Genomic DNA, 20170 nt, shown 5'->3' with positions numbered 1-20170 from the left:
GAGTGAGGAACCCTAGAGGGACCTGCCCCCAGGGGCCAGTGAGGACTCGGTGCCCAAGGCAACGTGTTGTGCCCTGCGGGGAATGACCTGACCTGGGCCCTAAGCCAGGGGCCAGCACTCAGTACATTGGAGATGTGGAGGCAGCTCTCAGGTGACCTGGCCATTGCTCAGACCCCACATGGGAGAATGTCGGGGCCCACCAGGGAGAGCAGGGCCGGTACAGTGGGGCTGTTTGAATCTGAGGACACAAGGGTGGGAGGCAACACAACGAGCTGCCCTGAGACACCAGGTCAGGCTCCAGCCATGCCTCCTCGAACCACGACCAAGGGGATGCTCAGTGACACTGCAAAGGAAGACTGGTAACCGCTGTGCCCAGTACACTGCCTGTGGCAGTCTCTGCCCCAAGGGGCCCCGGGGCCCCAGACCCAGGATTCAGGACCAGTCAGACAGGCCAAGATAACTGGTGGAGGGGCCGTGCACCCTCCTGCAGGGCACCAGCTAACCACTAGCTGAGGTTCTCCCATCACTAGCAGCTCCTGTCCCTTGCTCTGAAGCAATGGGTGAGGTGCAGATGGGCCTCGTGGGTGAGATAGAGTCATTCCCATGCCCTGTGCAGGCCCCATGCTGATAGCACCTGTTCCTTTGCCCCCCAAAGGTGGGCCTTCCGAGGTGACGGAAGATTCCAATGGGAAAACCTTCACCGTCACCAGCCGCGTTGAGTTCACCGTCACCAAAGAAGACAACGACGTGGAGGTGACCTGCACAGTGGATCATGAGTCCCTGCAGAACTCAGAGAGATCCACCAGCCAGAAACTGCAGGTCCACTGTACGTACAGGCCAGCCACAGCGAGGGAGGGGGAGGCATCCAGGGACTGTGCTTGGAGTGTTGCGCGAGCATGACGAGGTGCAGATGAGACTGAAAGAAGGCATGAGCCAGTGACCCGTCCTCCGCAGACACACCCTGCCTCACATGAACACCCCGCGCCCACTCACAGCGCACCCCAACCCCCCACAGCCCACAAACCCCACACACAATAGACACAACCCACGGCCTACCACCACAGCCCACAGCCCACCGCCTGACACCCCTGATACACAGCCCATGGCTTACTACCTCCAACACAGCCCTCTGCCTACCATCCTCCACGCAGCCCTCTGACTACCACACCCATATGCTACCATCTGCCACCACCCACAGAGCCCACTCTCTGCCACCTCCCTCACACACATACAGCCCACCACCTGCCACCCCCCATGCAGCCCTCTGACAACCAGCCCCGACACAGCCCACCTCCTGCCACCCCCCACAGAGTCCACTGCCTACCGCCCACACACACACAGCCCACTGCCTGACACCACTCCTCTCACAGCCTACCTCCTTCCACCCCACACAGAGCCCACTGCCTACCACCCCCCCACACACAGCCCACCGCCTGCCGCACCCCACACAGCCCTCTGCTACCAGACCCCCACAGCCCTCTGCCTACCACCCCCCCCCACAGCCCTCTGACTGCCACACCCCCATACACAGCTCATGGCCTACCACGCCCCATACACAGCTTGCCACTAACCAATGCCACTCCCTCACCACTGAACAACACCCATGTTAAAAAGTCTGGCTCTGGTGGCCCCCCCACTTGTACAATTATTCTGGTGCCTTTACCCTATGTGCAAACACAGCCCACCGCTACCAACCCCAACACGCACACAGCCCACTGCTAACCACCCCTACGCACACAGCCCACTGCTAACCACCCCTGTCCACACACACAGCCCACCACTAACCACCCCTATGCACAAATCTTCCACCACTAAGCAACCTCTACGTGCACACACAGCCCACCACTAAACAACTTAATGCACAAACAGCCCACCACCAGCCACCCCTGGCATGCACACCCAGTCCACTGCTATCCACCCCCATGCACAAATAGCCCACCGCTAATCACTAATATGCACACACATAGCCCACCACTAAACACCCCTTTACACACATGCATCCCACCACTCACCACCCCTGTCCATACACACAACCCACCACTAACCACCCCCTACGCGCACACAAATCCCAACACTAACCACATCCTGCGCAAACACAGAGCCCACCGCTAGCCATGCCTTACACTCACACAGTCCACAGCTAACCCTCCCATACAAACACACAGCCCACAGCTAACCACTCAATGCACATACACATCCCACCACTAGCCACCCTGATGCACATACAGCCCACTGCTACCTCACTATGCACACAACCCATTGCTACCCACCTCATACAGACACAGCCCACCGCTAACCACCCTGATGCACACAAAGCCCTCCGCTCACCACCCCAACACACACACATCCCACTGCTAATCACTCTTATGTGCACACATCCCACTGTTACTGTCCCTGATGCACACACAGCCCACAGCTAACCACCCCAACACACACACATCCCACTGCTAATCAGCCCCTACGTATATATAGCCCACCGCTAGCGAGCCCCTACATACACTCAGCCCACCACTAACCACCCCCTACGTACACACAGCCCATGTCTAACTATCCCCTATGCACACACAGACTACCGCTAACCCCCACTACATAGACACAGCTCACTGCTAACCTCCCCCCCACATACAGCCCACCACTAACCATCATCTACACACACACAGCTCACCACTAACCCCCCCCACACACACAGCCCACAGCTGACCATCGCCTACACACACACAGCTCACCACTAACCCCCCCCCCACAGCCCACCGCTAACCATCGCCTACACACACACAGCTCACCACTAACCCCCACTATGTAGACACAGCACACCATTAACCACCTTCCTACACACACACAGCCCACCACTAACCCCCATTGTGTAGACACAGCACACCACTAACCACCCTCCTTCACACACACAGTCCACCACTCACCCTCCCCTGTGTGCACACATCCCACCTCTAACCCCCCCGTGCACACACACAGCCCACCGCTAACCACACCCTGCGCTCAAACAGAGCCCACCGCAAACAACACCCTATACTCAACAGTCTACAGCTAACCCATCCACACACACACACAGCCCATCACTAACCACCCCTATGCACAAACCTTCCACTAACCAACCTCTACATGCACAAACAGCCCACCATCAAGCACCCCCGGCATGCACACACAGCCCACTGCTAACCATCCCCACGCACAAAGCACCCACTGCTAACCAACACTATGTACACACAGACCACCTCTAATCACTAATATGCACACACATAGCCCACCGCTAACCATCCCACATACACGCAGCCCACTGCTAACCGTTCCCTGCGCACAAACACAGTCCACCAATAACCCCTCATGCACAAACATCCCACCGCAAACCACCCTCCACATGCACACACAGCCCACCACTAACCACCCTTTAGATGCACACACAGCCCACTGCTAGCCAACTTGATGCACAAACAGCCAACCGCCGACCACTGCCTGCATGCACACACAGTCCACTGCTAACCATCCCCATGCACAAAGAGCCCACCGCTAATCACTAATACGCATACACACAGCCCACCACTAAACACCCCTTCACATGCTGTACCCCTGCACACCCCTGCACCCCCCACTTCCTGCGATTCACCGTGACTCTCAGCCAGCCAGTAAAACAGAAGGTTTATTAGACGACAGGAAGACAGTCCCAAGCAGGGCTTGTAGGTACAACCAGGACCCCTCAGCCAGGTCCCTCTGGGGGGCAAGGATCTTAGACCCCAGACTTGGGGTTCCCTGCTTCTTCCCAGCCAGCCCAAAATTGAAACCAAAAACCCCTCCAGCAGGCTCCCCCCCTCCTTCTCTCCCCCTCTTCCTTTGTCCAGTTTCCCGGGCAAAGGTGTTGACTCGGTAGCAGGTGGCGAAATCTACCACTACCAAAATGTATTTCTTCCCCGACCGGGTCGTCTTACTGAGAGGTCCCACTATGTCCGTAGCCACCTTCTGGAAAGGTTCCTCTATGATGGGCAAAGGTCTCAAAGCCGCTTTCCCTTGTCCCGGGCCTTCCACACCCTCTGACGGGGATCACAGGATTGGCAATACTGTTGGACCGTAGTAAGACCCCAGGCCAGTAAAAGTTCTGTAGCAGCCTCTGCCTGGTGCGCCGGATTCCCTGGTGCCCTGCGAGAGGGGTGTCATGGGCCAGGTACAGTAACTTGCGGCAAAACTTCGGGGGGACCACCAGCTGCCTCCTGCTATCCCCATGACTCCATTTTCCCTGGGGGAGCCCATTCTCGGTACAGGAACGCCTTCTCCCACAGGAACCTCTCCTGGCAACCTCTCCCCATGGAATGTACTGCACTGAGGTCGGCCAGGTCCCTTAGCTTCCGCAAGGAGGGATCTTTCTGCAACTCGGCCTGAAACTCAGCAGCTGGGGAAGGGATGGGGACCGGCTCCCTCTCACTGGCTGGGTCTGAAGCCACAGCCTCCCTGAGCCATGTCCCTGGGTGCTTCCTCCCCTCCAGGATAGGATCCTGCGCATCAGGCAAGGTACCCTCCCCGAGGTCAGAGCATAGTGCCCCTCGCCAGCTCTGGCTACGAGTCACGACCAGGACATCCTGGGGGTTGCTTGGCCAGTCCTCCTCAGTGGGCAAATGGTGGTGCACCCCCACTTCCTTGGGGCCCTCCTTGGCCCCCCATTTCAGGTGTACCCTCACCATGGGCACCTTGAATGGGGTCTCGCCCACCCCCGTCAGGGTCAGGTAGGTGTTGGGCATCACCTGATCTGGAGCTACCACCTTGGGCTGGGCCAGTGTCACCTCAGCGCACGTGTCCCAGTATCCATAGACTTTCCTCCCATCCACCTCCAGGGGAACAAGGCACTCGCTCCGCAGGGACAGCCCCTCACCCGCCCTGTAAACGGAGAACTTTGAGTCCGGGACATCCAGCCCCCTAGAGGAGCTGGCCTGGGGCCCTCCTCTCTCCTGAGCAGTTGATAAGCTCCCAGACCCCATTGCCTGGGAAGCCTGCCCCTCGTCCGGCTGGGTCTCTACCCAGTTAACCCGGTGTGGGTTCGGTCTGCTCAGTCTGTCCCTGAGCTTGGGGCACTGGGTCCATATGTGGCTTCTCTGGCCACAGAAATAGCAGCCCATGTCCCGCTGGACCCCTCGAGCCAGTCAGTTGGCCCTGACGCTGGATGTTCCCCTTGGGAGGGGGTTCTCCCTATTCCCCCTTTGGGAGGTCCCAGGGTGACTCTCTCTCTGCATCGTGGCAGGCCTGTTCCTTTGGGACTCCTCCCCACCACCCCCTGACCGGCTCTTTACAAACTCATCAGCCAGCAGCCCTGCATGTCGCGGGTTCTCTGACATTTTGTCCATCAACCACAGCCTCAGGTCGGATGAGCACCGCTCATACAGTTGCTCTAGGACAGGCCTGCACAACTCATAAGGCGGCGAGGGCCATATTACTCCAAAGAAAACAGCTGAGGGCCAACCCCCCCAGCCCCGCCGAACTCCCCTCCCTCCCAGCACCGCCAAGCCCCCTGAAATACTCCTCCCCCCATGCACCGCCCGCCCCGCGGAAACAAACCCTCCTTCCCCAGCGCTGCCCCACCGAAACAGCAGTATTGAACGTTGGTAATATGTTATAGCGGGCCCCTAAGGTAGTACAATTAAGGTAAAAGAAAAATGTCTTTTTGCTAGAAGTAGAATAAGATCTTCTCCCCACTTTGTAATCAATTGCCCTGTTGAATGAATGAGGTGTGACTGAGGAAGGCAGCACCTCCAGACAGCTGCACCCCTTGGAGAGGGGATGGGAGCTAGACCAGATCAGTAGAACAGGTCAGCCACTGACTCCCCCGGCTCGCCTACTCACCCCTGCCACTGCCCGCCCACTCGCCTCCTCAGCCCCCCACCCCCCTGGATCGCCTACTCAGCCCCCGCCACTGCCTGCCCGCTCGCTTGCCGCCACTGCCCGCCTGTTCGCCTACTCACCCCCCGCCACTGCCCGCCCGCCTCTTCAGTCCCCATCCCTCACCCGCCGCTTGCCTACTCACCCCCCGCGGGCTGCACAGTGAGCCCACCTACTCACCCCCCGCGGGCTGCACAGTGAGCCCACGCGGCCCGCTCTAGGACAATCAGTTTAACCAGGTCCTCCTTCCTCTGGGCCCCATCTGCCCACTTGCTGGCGTATCCCTCTGTGCGGACGGCTAGTTGCAGATATGAGACCTCAGGGGTTTTACGCTGGCTCCGGAACCTTTCCTGGTACAACTCAGGAGTCAGCCCAAACTCGTGTAGCAGGGCCTTTTTGAATAGTTAGTAGTCACCTCTCTCCGCCCCTTCCAGTCGGCAGTACAATGCCACAGCTTTGGGGTCCAGTAAGGGGGTGAGAACCCAGAGCCTGTCCGCAGGATCAACCTGGTGCAGCTCGCAGGCCTTTTCAAAGGCATCCATGAAGTCATCCATGTCCTCCCCCTCCTTACGCTGGGCCAGGATGCACTTATCAAAGCTCCATGCAGTCCTGGGTCTCCCCTCACTCAGCGCAGCAGGGGTCTCACTGCTCCTCAGCTTGGCCAACTCCAATTCATGCTGTCTCTGTTTTTTGCAATCTTCCAGCTCTCTCAGTTTTAGCTCTTTCTCCCATTCCAGCTGCTTCAGCTCCACGGATGCCGAGCGTCACCGGGAGGATCCCCTGCTGGCCGGCAAGCTTCGCCGGGAGGATCCCCTGCTGGCTGGGGGTGTCACAGTGCCCTCGGTATTCGCTGGGCTCCTCCCCACCCTTCCCCTAGGCATAGGAAAGAGAGGTCTCGGGAAGCCCTCAGCAGCCGGCTGATCACTCCCAGCTGGGACAAACATTGGTGCCTGCGCTGCATCTGCCAGGCTGCTTCCCTCAGAGACAGGGATCAGTTCATTCGAATGATCTCCCTCCTCCAGCTGGGCAATCAGCTGTTCTTTGGTGAGCCTCCCTCTGTGCAGCCCCCTCTGCCTGCACAGCTCGACCAGGTCGCTCTTAAGCCACTTAGCATACATCTTCCTGCTGGCCACTCACAGGCCTGGGTGCTCGCCGCTCCCCACAGTTTCCAGGGAGACCCCTAGTGTGCCAGCCCTTTTCGAGGTCACCACCTCTCTGCCAGGGTCAAGCAGCAGACCCCTCCGCTCCTGGGACCACTCGCTGCAATCCCCCGGGGGACCCTGTTACTGCAGAAGTCCTTGTTGGTCACACACTCTGTCACTCCCGTCAATCCCACTTCGTTTTACAGCTCCCCAGTCACCTACTGCAGGAAGCGCTGTCCACAAGGTGCAGTAGATCCCACGGTTACCACCAGTTGTCACGGAGTGTGGGGGAGTCAGGGCCCTGTACCCCCCACTTCCTGCGATTCACCGTGACTCTCAGCCAGCCAGTAAAACAGAAGGTTTATTAGACGACAGGAAGACAGTCCCAAGCAGGACTTGTAGGTACAACCAAGACCCCTCAGCCAGGTCCCTCTGGGGGGCAAGGATCTTAGACCCCAGACTTGGGGTTCCCTGCCTCTTCCCAGCCAGCCCAAAACTGAACCCAAAAACCCTTCCAGCAGGCTCTCTCCCCCTCTTCCTTTGTCCAGTTTCCCGGGCAAAGGTGTCGACTCGCCCCGCCCCCCTTCCTGGCTCAGGTTACAGGCTCAGGTACCGTCCCTCACCTAAAGTCATCCCCTGCTCTCCCATCCCCCATGCAGACAGTCTCAGTAAAACTAAACGACATTCCCTGACATGCATTCGATGAAGTGGGTATTCACCCACGAAGGCTCATGCTCCAATACGTCTGTTAGTCTATAAGATGCCACAGGACTCTTTGCTGCATTCCCAGGTCAATCCACCCCGCTCCTTACTGCGTCACACATGCACACATCCCATCACTAAGCACCCCTGTCCACACACACAGCCCACCACTAACTACCCCCTATGCACACACAAATCCCACCGCTAACCACCATGACACACACAGAGCCCACCACTAACTATGCCCTATGCACACACAGATCCCACCGCTAGCCACCATGACACACACAGAGACCACCACTAACTATGCCCTATGCACACACAAATCCCACCGCTAGCCACCATGACACACACAGAGCCCACCACTAACTACGCCCTATGCACACGCAAATCCCACCGCTAGCCACCATGACACACACAGAGCCCACCACTAACTACGCCCTATGCACACGCAAATCCCACCGCTAGCCACCATGACACACACAGAGCCCACCACAAACTACCCCCTATGCACACACAAATCCCACCGCTAACCACCCTGATGCACACAGAGCCCACCACTAACTCAGGGCTGCCCGGGGGGGGGGGGCAAGTGGGGCAATTTGCCTCGGGGCCCCCATGAGAATTCTCTGGCCCCGCCTCTGCCTTCCCCCATCCCCTGGCGCCTCAGCGCGCCGCATCCAGGAGGTGCCCTGGCCCCTGGACAGAGCTAAAGCGGTGTGGCTGGGGCAGGGCCTGAGCTCTGCCCAGCTCAGAGCTGCATGGTAAGGGGGCGAGGCTGAGAGCTCCAGTCCCACCGGAGCCACTCCGCTGCAGCACTGTCCAGGGGCCAAGGCACCTCCTGGATGCGGCACACTGAGGCGCCGAGAGAGGGGAGTGGTGGGGGTAACCCAGGAGCAGCCCTGGACAGAGCTAAAGCAGCGTGGCTCTAGCAGGGCCTGAGCTCCTCCTGCTCGGAGCCGCATGGTAAAGGGGCGGGGCTGCGAGCTCTGGGCCGACCGGTGGGAATTTAGGCCCCGCTGGAGTCAGGCCGGGGTAGTGCTATTGAGGGCCGCGGTTTGCTGAGGCTCCAGGAGAGGGGGGAAGGGGGGTGAGCAGAATGGCAGGGGCTGGGACCGGGGAGGGGTTGAATAAGGGTCAGGAGTCCCAGGGCCAGTCAGGGGACAGGGAGGGGCGGAGGTTCTGGGGGGTTGGTCAGGGGATGGGGAAGGGGGGGGTTGGATCGTGGGCATTCCGGGGGTCTGTCAGGACTTGGCGGGGGGTGGTGGATAGGGGCCGGGACAGTCAGGGGATAGGGAACAGGGGGAATAGGGGGGGCGGGGTCCCAGGGTGGTGGTTGGGGAGGAGGTTTCGGGGGGGCAGTGAGGGGACAAGGAGCAGGATGGGTCGGGGATTCTGAGGGGGGAAGTCGGGGGGCAGGAAGTGGATGCGGGTCGGATAGGAGGCATGGCCAGGCTGTTTGGGGAGGCACAGCCTTCCTTACCCTAAAGCTCATTCAGCAGTTTGAGGCTTGCAGACAGCTATTTAACACAAAGAGCCAAGCTGTTATCTTTTTCGTGAGGGAGGGATCACATGAGAAGAGCAATATCCTACACCACCTACCTCCTTCCCAACCCTACCAAGGGAGACCCGCCCCCCCTGCATTCCCCAAGGCTGCAGGGGGGGTTAATTCAGTGGTTCTTAAACTTTTGTACTGGTGACCCCTTTCACATAGGAAGCCTCTGAGTGTGACCCCCCTTATAAATTAAAAACACTTTTTTATATATTTAACACTATTATAAATGCTGGAGGCAAAGCGGGGTTTGAGGTAGAGGCTGACAGCTTGTGACCCCCAGTAATAACCCCGTGACACCCTGAGGGGTCCTGACCCCCAGTTTGAGAACCCCTGGTTAATTTAATTTTAGCACCCTGTGTCCATTCACATGCATGTGCTATTTTGAGCATTTCAGTTTTCACAACATAGGCTCATCTCAGATTCTGGAACAAGCTCAAATGCTCAGTTCATGAAGCATGTACATAAGCTCTACTAAAGACAAACCCACAGTAACCGTCTCCAGTTTGTGAGGGTCCCCGTGGAGCCAGTCTCTGGGAAACAGATACATTCATGGAGGTTAAGTCCTTTAATGGCTATTAGCCAGGATGGGTAAGGAATGGTGTCCCTAGCCTGTTTGTCAGAGGGTGGAGATGGATGGCAGGAGAGAGATCACTTGATCATTGCCTGTTAGGTTCACTCCCTCTGGGGCACCTGGCATTGGCCACTGTCGGTAGACAGGATACTGGGCTGGATGGACCTTTGGTCTGACCCACTATGGCTGTTCTTATGTTCTTATGTTCTAAGCTAAATGAACCCAAAGTTATGGAGACAGATATGAGATATGAGTCAAGGAAGCCAGCAGAGGATCAGAAACCTGGAAAAATCTCTGACTGGATGGGCTCAGGCTTTTGGTCACAAGCTGAGGTGGTTCAAAAGTTTTGGATTTTTTTAAGCAGATTTTTTTTATTGTTTCTTTAAACTAACACAGCAAGCAGCAAATATTTGGCCACACACTTCTGAAACCCCAAACCATGTTCAGGTTTTGGCAGACTAATTTCAGCTTTTCAATTAAAAAAAACCACAACACATTTTGAAGGAAAGGAGACATTGTCCATGATTTTTTTCTGCTTTTTAAAAACCCCTAGTTTTCGATCCAAAAAAAGTTTTGACAGAAAATATTTGCCCAACTCTTTTAAAGAGCTTTAGTGCCTTTTAGCACTAGCTGATGCTGAGAACCAGTGATACCTTGTAAAGGTGACTTGAAAAGACGTTTTCTCAAAACTGGGTTTGTGCCGAGATGCGGAAGGTTTTTAAATGTTTATTTTTCCCAGGGCTGCCTGGGGGGGGCAAGTGGGGCAATTTGCCTCGGGCCCCGCAGGGGCCCCCTCAAGTATATAGTATTCTGTAGTATTGCAACTTTTTTTTATGGAAGGGGCCCCTGAAATTGCTTTGCCCCAGGCCCCCTGAATCCTCTGGGCGGCCCTGCACTAACTACCCCCTATGCACACACAAATCCCACCACTAAGCACCCTGATGCACACACATCCCATGGCTAGCCACCCCTATGCACAAACATCCCACCGCAAACCACCCTCCACATGCACAAAGCGCCCACTGCTAATCACCCCTATGTACACACAGTCCACCGCTAACCCCCCATGTACACACTGCCCACTGTTAACCACCCCCTATACTCTCACACAGCTTGCCACTAACCCCCTCTGTGCACACAGATAGCCCTCCATTAACCACCAACATTCACACATAGCCCACCCCAACCACCCCTACACACACAGCTCACCACTAACCACTCCCTGTGCACACAGCCCAGAGCTTAACCCCTCTACATAGACGCAGCCACAGCTTAGCCCCCCTACCCCACACGCACACAGCCCACAGCTAATTACCTCATGCACACACACAGCCCATTGCTAACTACCCCCTACATACACACTGTCATGGAGTCTGGGGGGAGTCAAGGCCCTGCATCCCCGGCTTCCTGCAATTCACCATGACTCTCAGCCAGCCAGTAAAACAGGTTTAGTTAGACGACGGGAACACAGTCCATGACAGGCCTTGCCAGTACAGACAACAGGACCCTCAGTTAGGTCCATCTGGGGGACCAGGGAGGCCACAGCCACATTGGGAGACCAGAGCTCCATCTGGGCTCCCCTCCATTCTCCCAGCCAGCTCCAAACTGAAACTCCCTCCAGCTGTCTCACTCAGCCTTTCCCCGGCTCCTCCCCCAGCTTTTGTCCAGTTTCCCTGGCAGAGGTGTCACCTGGCCTCCAACCCCCTTCCTGGGTTCTCATGTTACGTGCTCAGGTATAGTCCCTCAAGGAAAGTCTTCCATCCCCAATGCAGACAGTCCCAGCAAAACTCCCTTGCAACCTTCCCAGGCCAACACTCCCCACTCAGCATTCAAAGAACACACTAAGAACATTCCCACTTCGTCATACACACACAGCCCACCTCAACCCCCTCACGCACACATAGCTAACCACTAATCACTTCCTATGCACACACACACAAAGCCCACCGCTATTCACCCCTTTGCACACACACATCCGACTGCTCTCCACCCCTACATACACACAGCCCACTGTTAATCACTAATCACAATTACAGCCCACCGCTACTCCCCCTGCACAGCCCTACGTACACACAGCCCACCATTAACCACCAACATGCACACACATCCCAACGCTAACCGCCGCTACATGCACACAGCTCATAACTAACCACTCCCTATGCACACACAGCCCAGAGCTTAACCCCTCTAGATAGACGCAACTCACAGCTTAACCCCCTGATCTAGACACAGCCCTTTAATAACATCCCCATGCACACAAAGCCCATGGCTAGCCACCCCTGCACACACATAGTCCACTGCCAACTAGCCCCTACGTACACACAGCCCACGGCTAACCACTTCTTATGCTCACACACAGCCCACTGTTAAACACCTCCCAATGCACACACATTCCACTGCTACCCCCCATGCACATCCCACCGCTAACCACTTCCTGTGCATACACATCCCACCACTATCCTCCCATACACGCACACAACCCACCGCTAACCACCCCATGCACACACACATCCCATCACTATCTACCTCAATGCATACACACAGAGCCCACCGCTAACCACTCCTACACGCACATATAGCCCACTGCTAACCACCCTTATGTGCACACACAGCCGACCGCTAACCACACCTGTACATACACATACAGCCCACTGCTAACCACTCCATGCACACACAGCCGACCGCTAACCACTCCTACGCGCACATACAGCCCACTCCTAACCACCCCATGCACACACACAGCCCACCGCTAACCACTCCTATGCGCACATAACAGCCCACCACTAACCACCCCTTCGCACACACACAGCCCACTGCTAACCACCCCATGCACACATAGCCCACTGCTAACCACCCCTATGCACAGCTCAACACTAACCCCCACCACGCACACACATCTCACCGCTAACCACCCCTATGCACACACATCCCACCGCTAACCACCCTAATGCACTCACACAGTGCACCGCTAACCACCCCATGTACACACATCCCAATGCGCGCACACAGCGCACCACTAATCACCCCATGCACACACATCCCACCGCTAACCACCCCAGTGCACACACCCAGCACACCGCTAACCACACCTGTACATACACATACAGACCACTGCTAACCACCCCTATGCGCACACACAGCCCACCACTAACCACTCCTATGCGCACATAACAGACCACCACTAACCACCCCTTCGCACACACACAGCCCACTGCTAACCACCCCATGCACACATAGCCCACTGCTAACCACCCCTATGCACAGCTCAACACTAACCCCCACCTCGCACACACATCTCACCGCTAACCACCCCTATGCACACACATCCCACCGCTAACCACCCTAATGCACATATACAGTGCACTGCTAACCACCCCAAGCACACACATCCCAATGCGCGCACACAGCGCACCACTAACCACCCCATGCACACACATCCCACTGCTAACCACCCCAGTGCACACACACAGTGCACCACTAACCACCCCTATGCACACACATCCCACTGCTAACCACCCTAATGCACTCACACAGTGCACCGCTAACCACCCCATGTACACACATCCCAATGCGCACACACAGCACACCACTAATCACCCTAATGCACACACACAGTGCACCACTAACCACCCCTATGCACACACATCCCACTGCTAACCACCCCAACGCACACACACAGCACACTACTAACCACAAGCAATGTACACATAGCCCACCGCTAATCATGAATACGCACATACAGAGCCCACCTCTACCCCCCATGCACACCCAATCCACCGCTACCCCTATTCAGACACAACCCACTGTTAACGCCCCCCCACGCACACCCAGCCCCCAGCTAACCATCCCCCTTCACACACATACAACTCACCGCTATGTATCCTCCCATGCACACAGGCGGGGGTGGGCAATGCAGCTTTGTGAAGCTGTGGAAAGTACAGTGTTTGTGTTGGGCGAAGGGCACAGTGCTTGATGGGGGAGCTGTACACTGTGTGGGTGTCTGAGGTGCATGCCGTGAGCGTGTGTGGGGAAGCAAACACTGGGGGAATTAGGCTGTGGGTGTCTGGGGGAGTGCATGGTTCAGGTTGGGTGCAGGGAAGGTGGCACAGTTCCTAGGGAGTACCCCTTCCTGGCCGCCCACTGGGGCTGCTGTGTGGGGAACCCAAGCCTCTTCCATTCTGCATTCCCAGGGGTGTTTCAAGCTCCCAGAATCTGAACGGAGTCCAGGGACAGCCCCAATCTCAGGGTCCCTAGGCGTGACATCTCTCTGGCACCTCCTCTGAGTGCTGGAACTCGCTGTCCAGCTGCCCAGCCCTTTGGGGTGCAGCACTGACCCTTCAAACTTCCCCACACTTAAACACACCTCTGCCAGATCTCCACCCCACAGGTGGGAAGCTTTGGGTTGCAGGGCTTGTCTGTGCTGCTGAGCGTATCCCGTCGGGGTAGGCACTCCACCTCCCTGAGAGGCAGTAGCCGTGTCGCAGGAGAAGACCTGCCAGCAAGATAGTGCTGTCTACACTAGGGGCTAGGTTGGTATAACTGCGTTGCTCAATCCACACCCCGAGCGACATAGTGATACCAACGTACGTTTGTAGTGTAGACAGGGGTGCAGTTTAACTACCTCAGGGACAGGCAGCCATTGTGAAGCAGTCAGCACCCCCGCAACACACATGCATTTTATTCAGTCTAACAACTTTATGCTCTTTATATTTAATCATGTAAAGCACAGGAGAGCCCCGGTCAACAAAACCCCTTAACCACAATATCCCTTCCCTTGGAGGATCAGCTGGGTTCTGTCTGCCAGGCAGGCAGGATCCTCCAGACCACTGCCTAGCCTGCCCGTGCAGCAGCCTCCCTCACCCTAGTCTGGTGCAAGATGGCTCTCTCCCCAGTTCCCCTTCCTCCCCTTGAGTCAATTTAGAGACTCCTGCTGGGCTCACCTGCTTCCTTTGTTCTACCTTTTGGTAAGTTGCCATTAACCCCCCCCCCCGCCGCCATCCTTCACCAGAGGAGGGCAAACCCATTGTCCCAAGGCATTGAACTTTGACTAAAGAATCTTTGAGCTCAGATCACTCACCAGTGTCTCTGGCCTGGCAGAGGCATGGCACAGCCCGGCTTTCCATGACACCGTCATTCCCTGGTATAGTTTCATAAAATAATCCACCCTTCCAAGTCACATCGTCTCTGGGCTTTGCCTCAGTTTCCCTTCCCCTATGCAGTTTTGAATCACAGCACCTTCTAGCTGTGCCACAGTCTTCCTGGCTCCGAGCACAGTTCTGACCCTCAGCGCTTTCTAGCTGTGCCAGTGTCTCCCTCCTTCCAGCTGGAGTCTCAGTCGCAGACACTGACCCAGCTTCCCTGGTGAGGGCAGACAGCACTCTCGCCCCCTTGACCACTGAGTTTGGCCCTGGTGGGTTTGTACCTGAGCCCTCTGGACTCAAGCCTGTTACATCAGTACAGAAGGTAACACATCAAGAAAAACCACTTCCCACATTCCACAGTCAGAATCCCAGCACCTTCTCTGGTGTCTGTATTGACACCTATTCCCTAATTTGGGTTATATCCCTGTTTTTCTGAAGTCCCCCAAACTTTCTCCTATACGCTTCAGGGGGCAATGTCAATCGTTGGAACAAAGTGTGTTTACGTTGCCTGTAAGCGTTATAGTCCTAGTCACAGGCCTGGGCACCTGCCCCAGTATTTCCCCTCAGCGGTCCAGCAAGGGCACCCACTCTCAGGTTCCCGGCTTCCCAGCTGTCACAGCTCTTGAGCAGAGATCTGCGCCTCTCTCCCTCCTGAGCAGGGTTTTTCCAGGCTGCACAGCTTCCCGCTTACACAGTGTCATTCCCAGCAAGCCAGATTGCCTAAAAGTGTTAGCACTTCTCTGTCTCTCCAGAGGCTATAAGCAGCATAATTGCCCACTGTGATACATGGCAATTATTTTTAAGGTGAAAGCACTACAGAGAAAACATTAGAAACAATCAGAGAAACTACTCACGTGCTAATAAGCTCCAGAGAGGTCCTCCCAGCTCCAATAAGGGGTGTGGGAGGAGTCAGTCCTTCAACCCCCACCCAGGGGTTTTCTGTGGTTACAAGTTCATAACAGCCTCAGCTCAGAACAAGCACCTGGCTGGGCAGATCAGCCTCTTTCCCTATGCAGCTTGGGCCTTTGATCTTCAGACCGTGGGTGTCTAGCAGTGGGCGATGGCCCCTTCCTCAGGGTGTAGCTTCAAATGGCTTGGATTTTGCATACCTGGTGGAAGGCATTTCCCCTCACTTCCTCCAAGATATTCCCAGGAATTCCACTTCACAAGGATTGTCCCAAAAGACCATTCTTGGCACATTGTTCAGAATAGTCCTCTGATCATCCGGGCTCACAATAATTATGAGGGTTATGCAGACACAGTCTCTCCATCTCAGACTGATGCTGATCTTTGTCCTTCTCTCTCTCGTCGCACTGACACTGCTTCTCCCAGTCTGCAAGCAGCTGAGCTTCTAGTCTCAGTCTGTTGCAGCTTCTAAGTCTACCTGTAGATCTGTCCATGATCTCTGCTGAAGTCTGGGTGGAGCACAGCTGTCACTTCTGTCAGCCTCTTCCTTGCTTCCCTCTAGGAAGCTGTCCCTGAGATTTCCCCACCTGCTGGATTGAGCTGGATGAGCCATCATGCCCAAGCCCCAGGACAAGTGGGGAAAAGCAGTGCCCATCTGTTGCCAGCTGGTTCACTTGCCTGCTCCGCGCAGTGCAGTGCTGGGAAGACCAGCTGTACCCCAGCCTCACAGACTGTGGGGCTGAATCTCTGGAAGGAGGGAGTCACGGAGCCAGGCCCCCGGTGGCATCTCACATTCATGCTGAGCCAGTCACATCCCAAACCACTGCCCTCATCATGCTGCACCCTCCTGAGTGCAGAGCCACTGGATCCCCAGTGGTCCTGGAAGCTGCATAGGTACCAACTTTCCCTCTGCCCAGTGGGTGCCCCTGACCTGCCCCGCACCGCCCTTGCCCCTGCCCCATTCCACCCCTTCACCAAAGTCCCCACCCTGCCTTTTCCCACCACAGAAGCTGAGCGTAGGCTAAAGGGGTCCCCATCCCCCAACCCCTGAGGAGCTGGGGCAGAGACAGGAACTTGGCAGGAATTTGGCAAGGAGGGAGCTTTGAAGAACCTCCCCAGCCTGACCCCTGCGCAGTTAAGAGCACAGCGTGTCTGAGAGGTGCTGCACAGGAAGCAAGCCCTGCCCTATTTCTCCCCTTCTGCAGCTCCTGGAATACTCCCAGGGGGATGGGGAACATCCACCCCGTGCCAGGGCAGCAGCACCCTGAGGTGATGGGGGAGGGAGGGGTCAGGTGTGGGAGGGGCAGTTCAGGTGTGAGGGAGGTGTGGTTCAGAGGAGTGCAGGGAAGGGCATGTTGAGGGCAGGGGTAAACGGGTACTTTGGGGAGTAGCACTGTGCAGGTGTGTGGAGGGTGGGGCACACTGCGGGTGTACAGAGGGAAGGGCACGCTGAAGGTGTAGGGAAGGAGGGAGGCAGGGACACACTGTAGGTGAATGGAGGGAGGGACAGAGTATTGGTGTGCGGTGGGAGGGACAAGTGTTGGTGTTTAGAGGGAGGGGCCCACTGCGGGTGTAGGGAGGGACGGGGACGCTGCAGGTTTATGGAGGGAAGGGCACGCTGTGGGTGTAGAGAGGGAGCCGAACGCTGTGGGTGTAGGGAGGGAGGGGGACGCTTTGGGTTAATGGAGGGAAGGGCACGCTCTGGGTGCATGGAGAGATGGTCACGCTGCGTGTGTGTGGACAGAGAGGCATGCTGCGGGTGTAGGGAGGGAGGGGCACACTGCAGGTGTAGGGAAGGAGGGAGGCAGGGACACACTGTAGGTGAATGGAGAGAGGGACAGAGTATTGGTGTGCGGTGGGAGGGACAAGTGTTGGTGTTTAGAGGGAGGGGCCCACTGCTGATGTTTGGAGGGAGGGGCACGCTGTGGGTGTAGGGAGGGAGGGGGACGCTGCGGGTGTAGGGAGGGAAGGGCACCTTGTGGGTTTAGGGGAGGGAGCCGAACGCTGTGGGTGTAGGGAGGGAGGGGGACGCTTTGGGTTTATAGAGGGAAGGGCACGCTGTGGGTGCATGGAGAGAGGGTCACGCTGCGTGTGTGTGGACAGAGAGGCATGCTGCGGGTGTAGGGAGGGAGGGGCACACTGCAGGTGTAGGGAAGGAGGGAGGCAGGGACACACTGTAGGTGAATGGAAGGAGGGACACAATATGATTGTGTGGAGGGAGGGACAAGTGTTGGTGTTTAGAGGGAGGGGCCCACTGCTGATGTTTGGAAGGAGGGGCATCTGTGGGTGAAGGGAGGGAGCTGAATGCTGCAGGTATAGGGGAGGGAGGGGCACACAGCGGGTTTAGGGGAGAGAGCCGAACGCTGTGGGTGTAGGCAGGGAGCCGCACACTGTGGGTGTAGGGAGGGAGGGGGACACTGTGGGTGTAGAGAGGGAGCCGAATGCTGCGGGTGTAGGGGAGGGAGCTGCACCCTGTGGGTTTAGGGGAGGGAGCCGAACACTGCGGGTGTAGGGAGGGAGCCGCACGCTTTGGGTTTATGGAGGGAAGGGCACGCTGTGGGTGTAGGGAGGGAGCCGGATGCTGTGGGTTTAGGGAGGGAGGGGGACGCTGCGGGTTTATGGAGGGAAGGGCACGCTGTGGGTGTAGAGAGGGTGCCGAATGCTGTGGGTTTAGGGGAGGGAGCCGCACGCTTTGGTTTAATGGAGGGAAGGGCACGCTGTGGGTGCATGGAGAGAGGGTCACGCTGCGTGTGTGTGGACAGAGAGGCATGCTGCGGGTGTAGGGAGGGAGGGGCACACTGCAGGTGTAGGGAAGGAGGGAGGCAGGGACACACTGTAGGTGAATGGAGGGAGGGACACAATATGATTGTGTGGAGGGAAGGACAAGTGTTGGTGTTTAGAGGGAGGTGTTGGTGTTTAGAGCTGCTGATGTTTGGAAGAAGGGGCATGCTGTGGGTGTAGGGAGGGAGCCGAATGCTGTGGGTGTAGGCAGGGAGCAGAACGCTGCAGGTGTAGGGAGGGAGGGGAATGCTGCGGGTTTATGGAGGGAAGGGCACGCTGTGAGTGTTTGGAAGGAGGGGCACCCTAGGGGTTTAAGGGAGGGAGCTGTGGGTGTAGGAAAGGAGCCGAACGCTGCGGGTGTAGAGAGGGAGGGGGATGCTGTGGGTTTATGGAGGAAGGGGCATGCTGTGGGTGTAGGGAGGGAGCCAAATGCTGCGGGTGTAGGGGAGGGAGGGGCACACAGTGGGTTTAAGGGAGGAAGCCGAACGCTGTGGGTGTAGGGAGGGAGCAGATTACTGTGGGTGTAGGGAGGGAGGGGCACACTGCTGATGTTTGGAAGGAGGGGGACGCTGTGTGTGTAGAGATGGAGGGGATGCTGTGGGTTTATGGCGGGACGGGCACGCTGGGGGTGTAGGGAGGGAGGATGCTGTGGGTGTAGGGAGGAGGCGGATGCTGTGGGTGTAGGGAGGAGGGGATGCTGTGGGTGTAGGGAGGAGGGGCACACTGTGGGTGTAGGGAGGAGGGGATGCTGTGGGTGTAGGGAGGCGGATGCTGTGGGTGTAGGGAGGAGGGGCACACTGTGGGTGTAGGGAGGGAGGGGGGACGCTGTGGGTGTAGGGAGGGTGGGGGATGCTGTGGGTGTGGGGGGGAGGGGCACACTGTGGGTGTAGGAAGGGAGGGGGATGATGCTGGTTTATGGAGGGAAGGGCACACTGTGTGTGTAGGGAGGGAGGGGGACGCTCTGGGTGTAGGGAGGGGGATGCTGCGGGTTTATGGAGGGAAGGGCATGCTGTGGGTGTAGGGAGGGAACCGAATGCTGTGGGTGTAGGGAGGGAGGGGGACGCTGTGGGTGTAGGGAGGGAGGGGGACGCTGTGGGTGTAGGGAGGGAAGGGGACACTGCGGGTGTAGAGAGGGAGGGGGAGGCTGCGGGTTTATGGAGGGAAGGGGACGCTGTGGGTGTAGGGAGGGAACCGAATGCTGTGGGTTTAGGGAGGGAGGGGGACGCTGTGGGTTTAGGGCGGGAGGGGGACGCTGTGGGTGTAGGGAGGGAGGGGGACGCTGCTGGTTTATGGAGGGAAGGGTACGCTGTGAGTGTTTGGGGCAGAGGCATGCTGCAGGTATATGGCGGGAGGGGCACGCTGCAGCTGAAAGGAGGGAGGGGCAAGCTCAGGGTGTAGTGAGGGACATGCCGCAGTTGTGGGGGGAGGGGCACCATGTGGGCGAGGGCAGCACAGAACTTGCCCAAGGATTTTGATTTTTACCTTTCTCTTTTTTCCC

The 20170-nt window shown here is 57.2% G+C and overlaps 1 protein-coding gene across 5 annotated transcripts in view; it reads left to right on the top strand.

Annotated features, from left to right (window-relative positions):
- Positions 1 to 20170, top strand: part of CADM3 (cell adhesion molecule 3) — a 122042-nt gene that overhangs the window by 80754 nt on the left and 21118 nt on the right. For all 5 annotated transcript variants that reach the window (XM_039512648.1, XM_039512645.1, XM_039512646.1 and 2 more), the window contains one exon: positions 656 to 826. In XM_039512648.1, coding sequence (XP_039368582.1) covers positions 656 to 826 — 171 coding nt within the window. The remainder of the gene's footprint in view (positions 1 to 655; positions 827 to 20170) is intronic.

The sequence above is a fragment of the Mauremys reevesii genome, linkage group 24, assembly GCF_016161935.1.
Source record: "Mauremys reevesii isolate NIE-2019 linkage group 24, ASM1616193v1, whole genome shotgun sequence".
Classification (NCBI taxonomy): Eukaryota; Metazoa; Chordata; order Testudines; family Geoemydidae; genus Mauremys; species Mauremys reevesii.
Note: the sequence above shows the minus strand (reverse complement) of the source record. Positions and strands in the feature narration are given on the sequence as shown.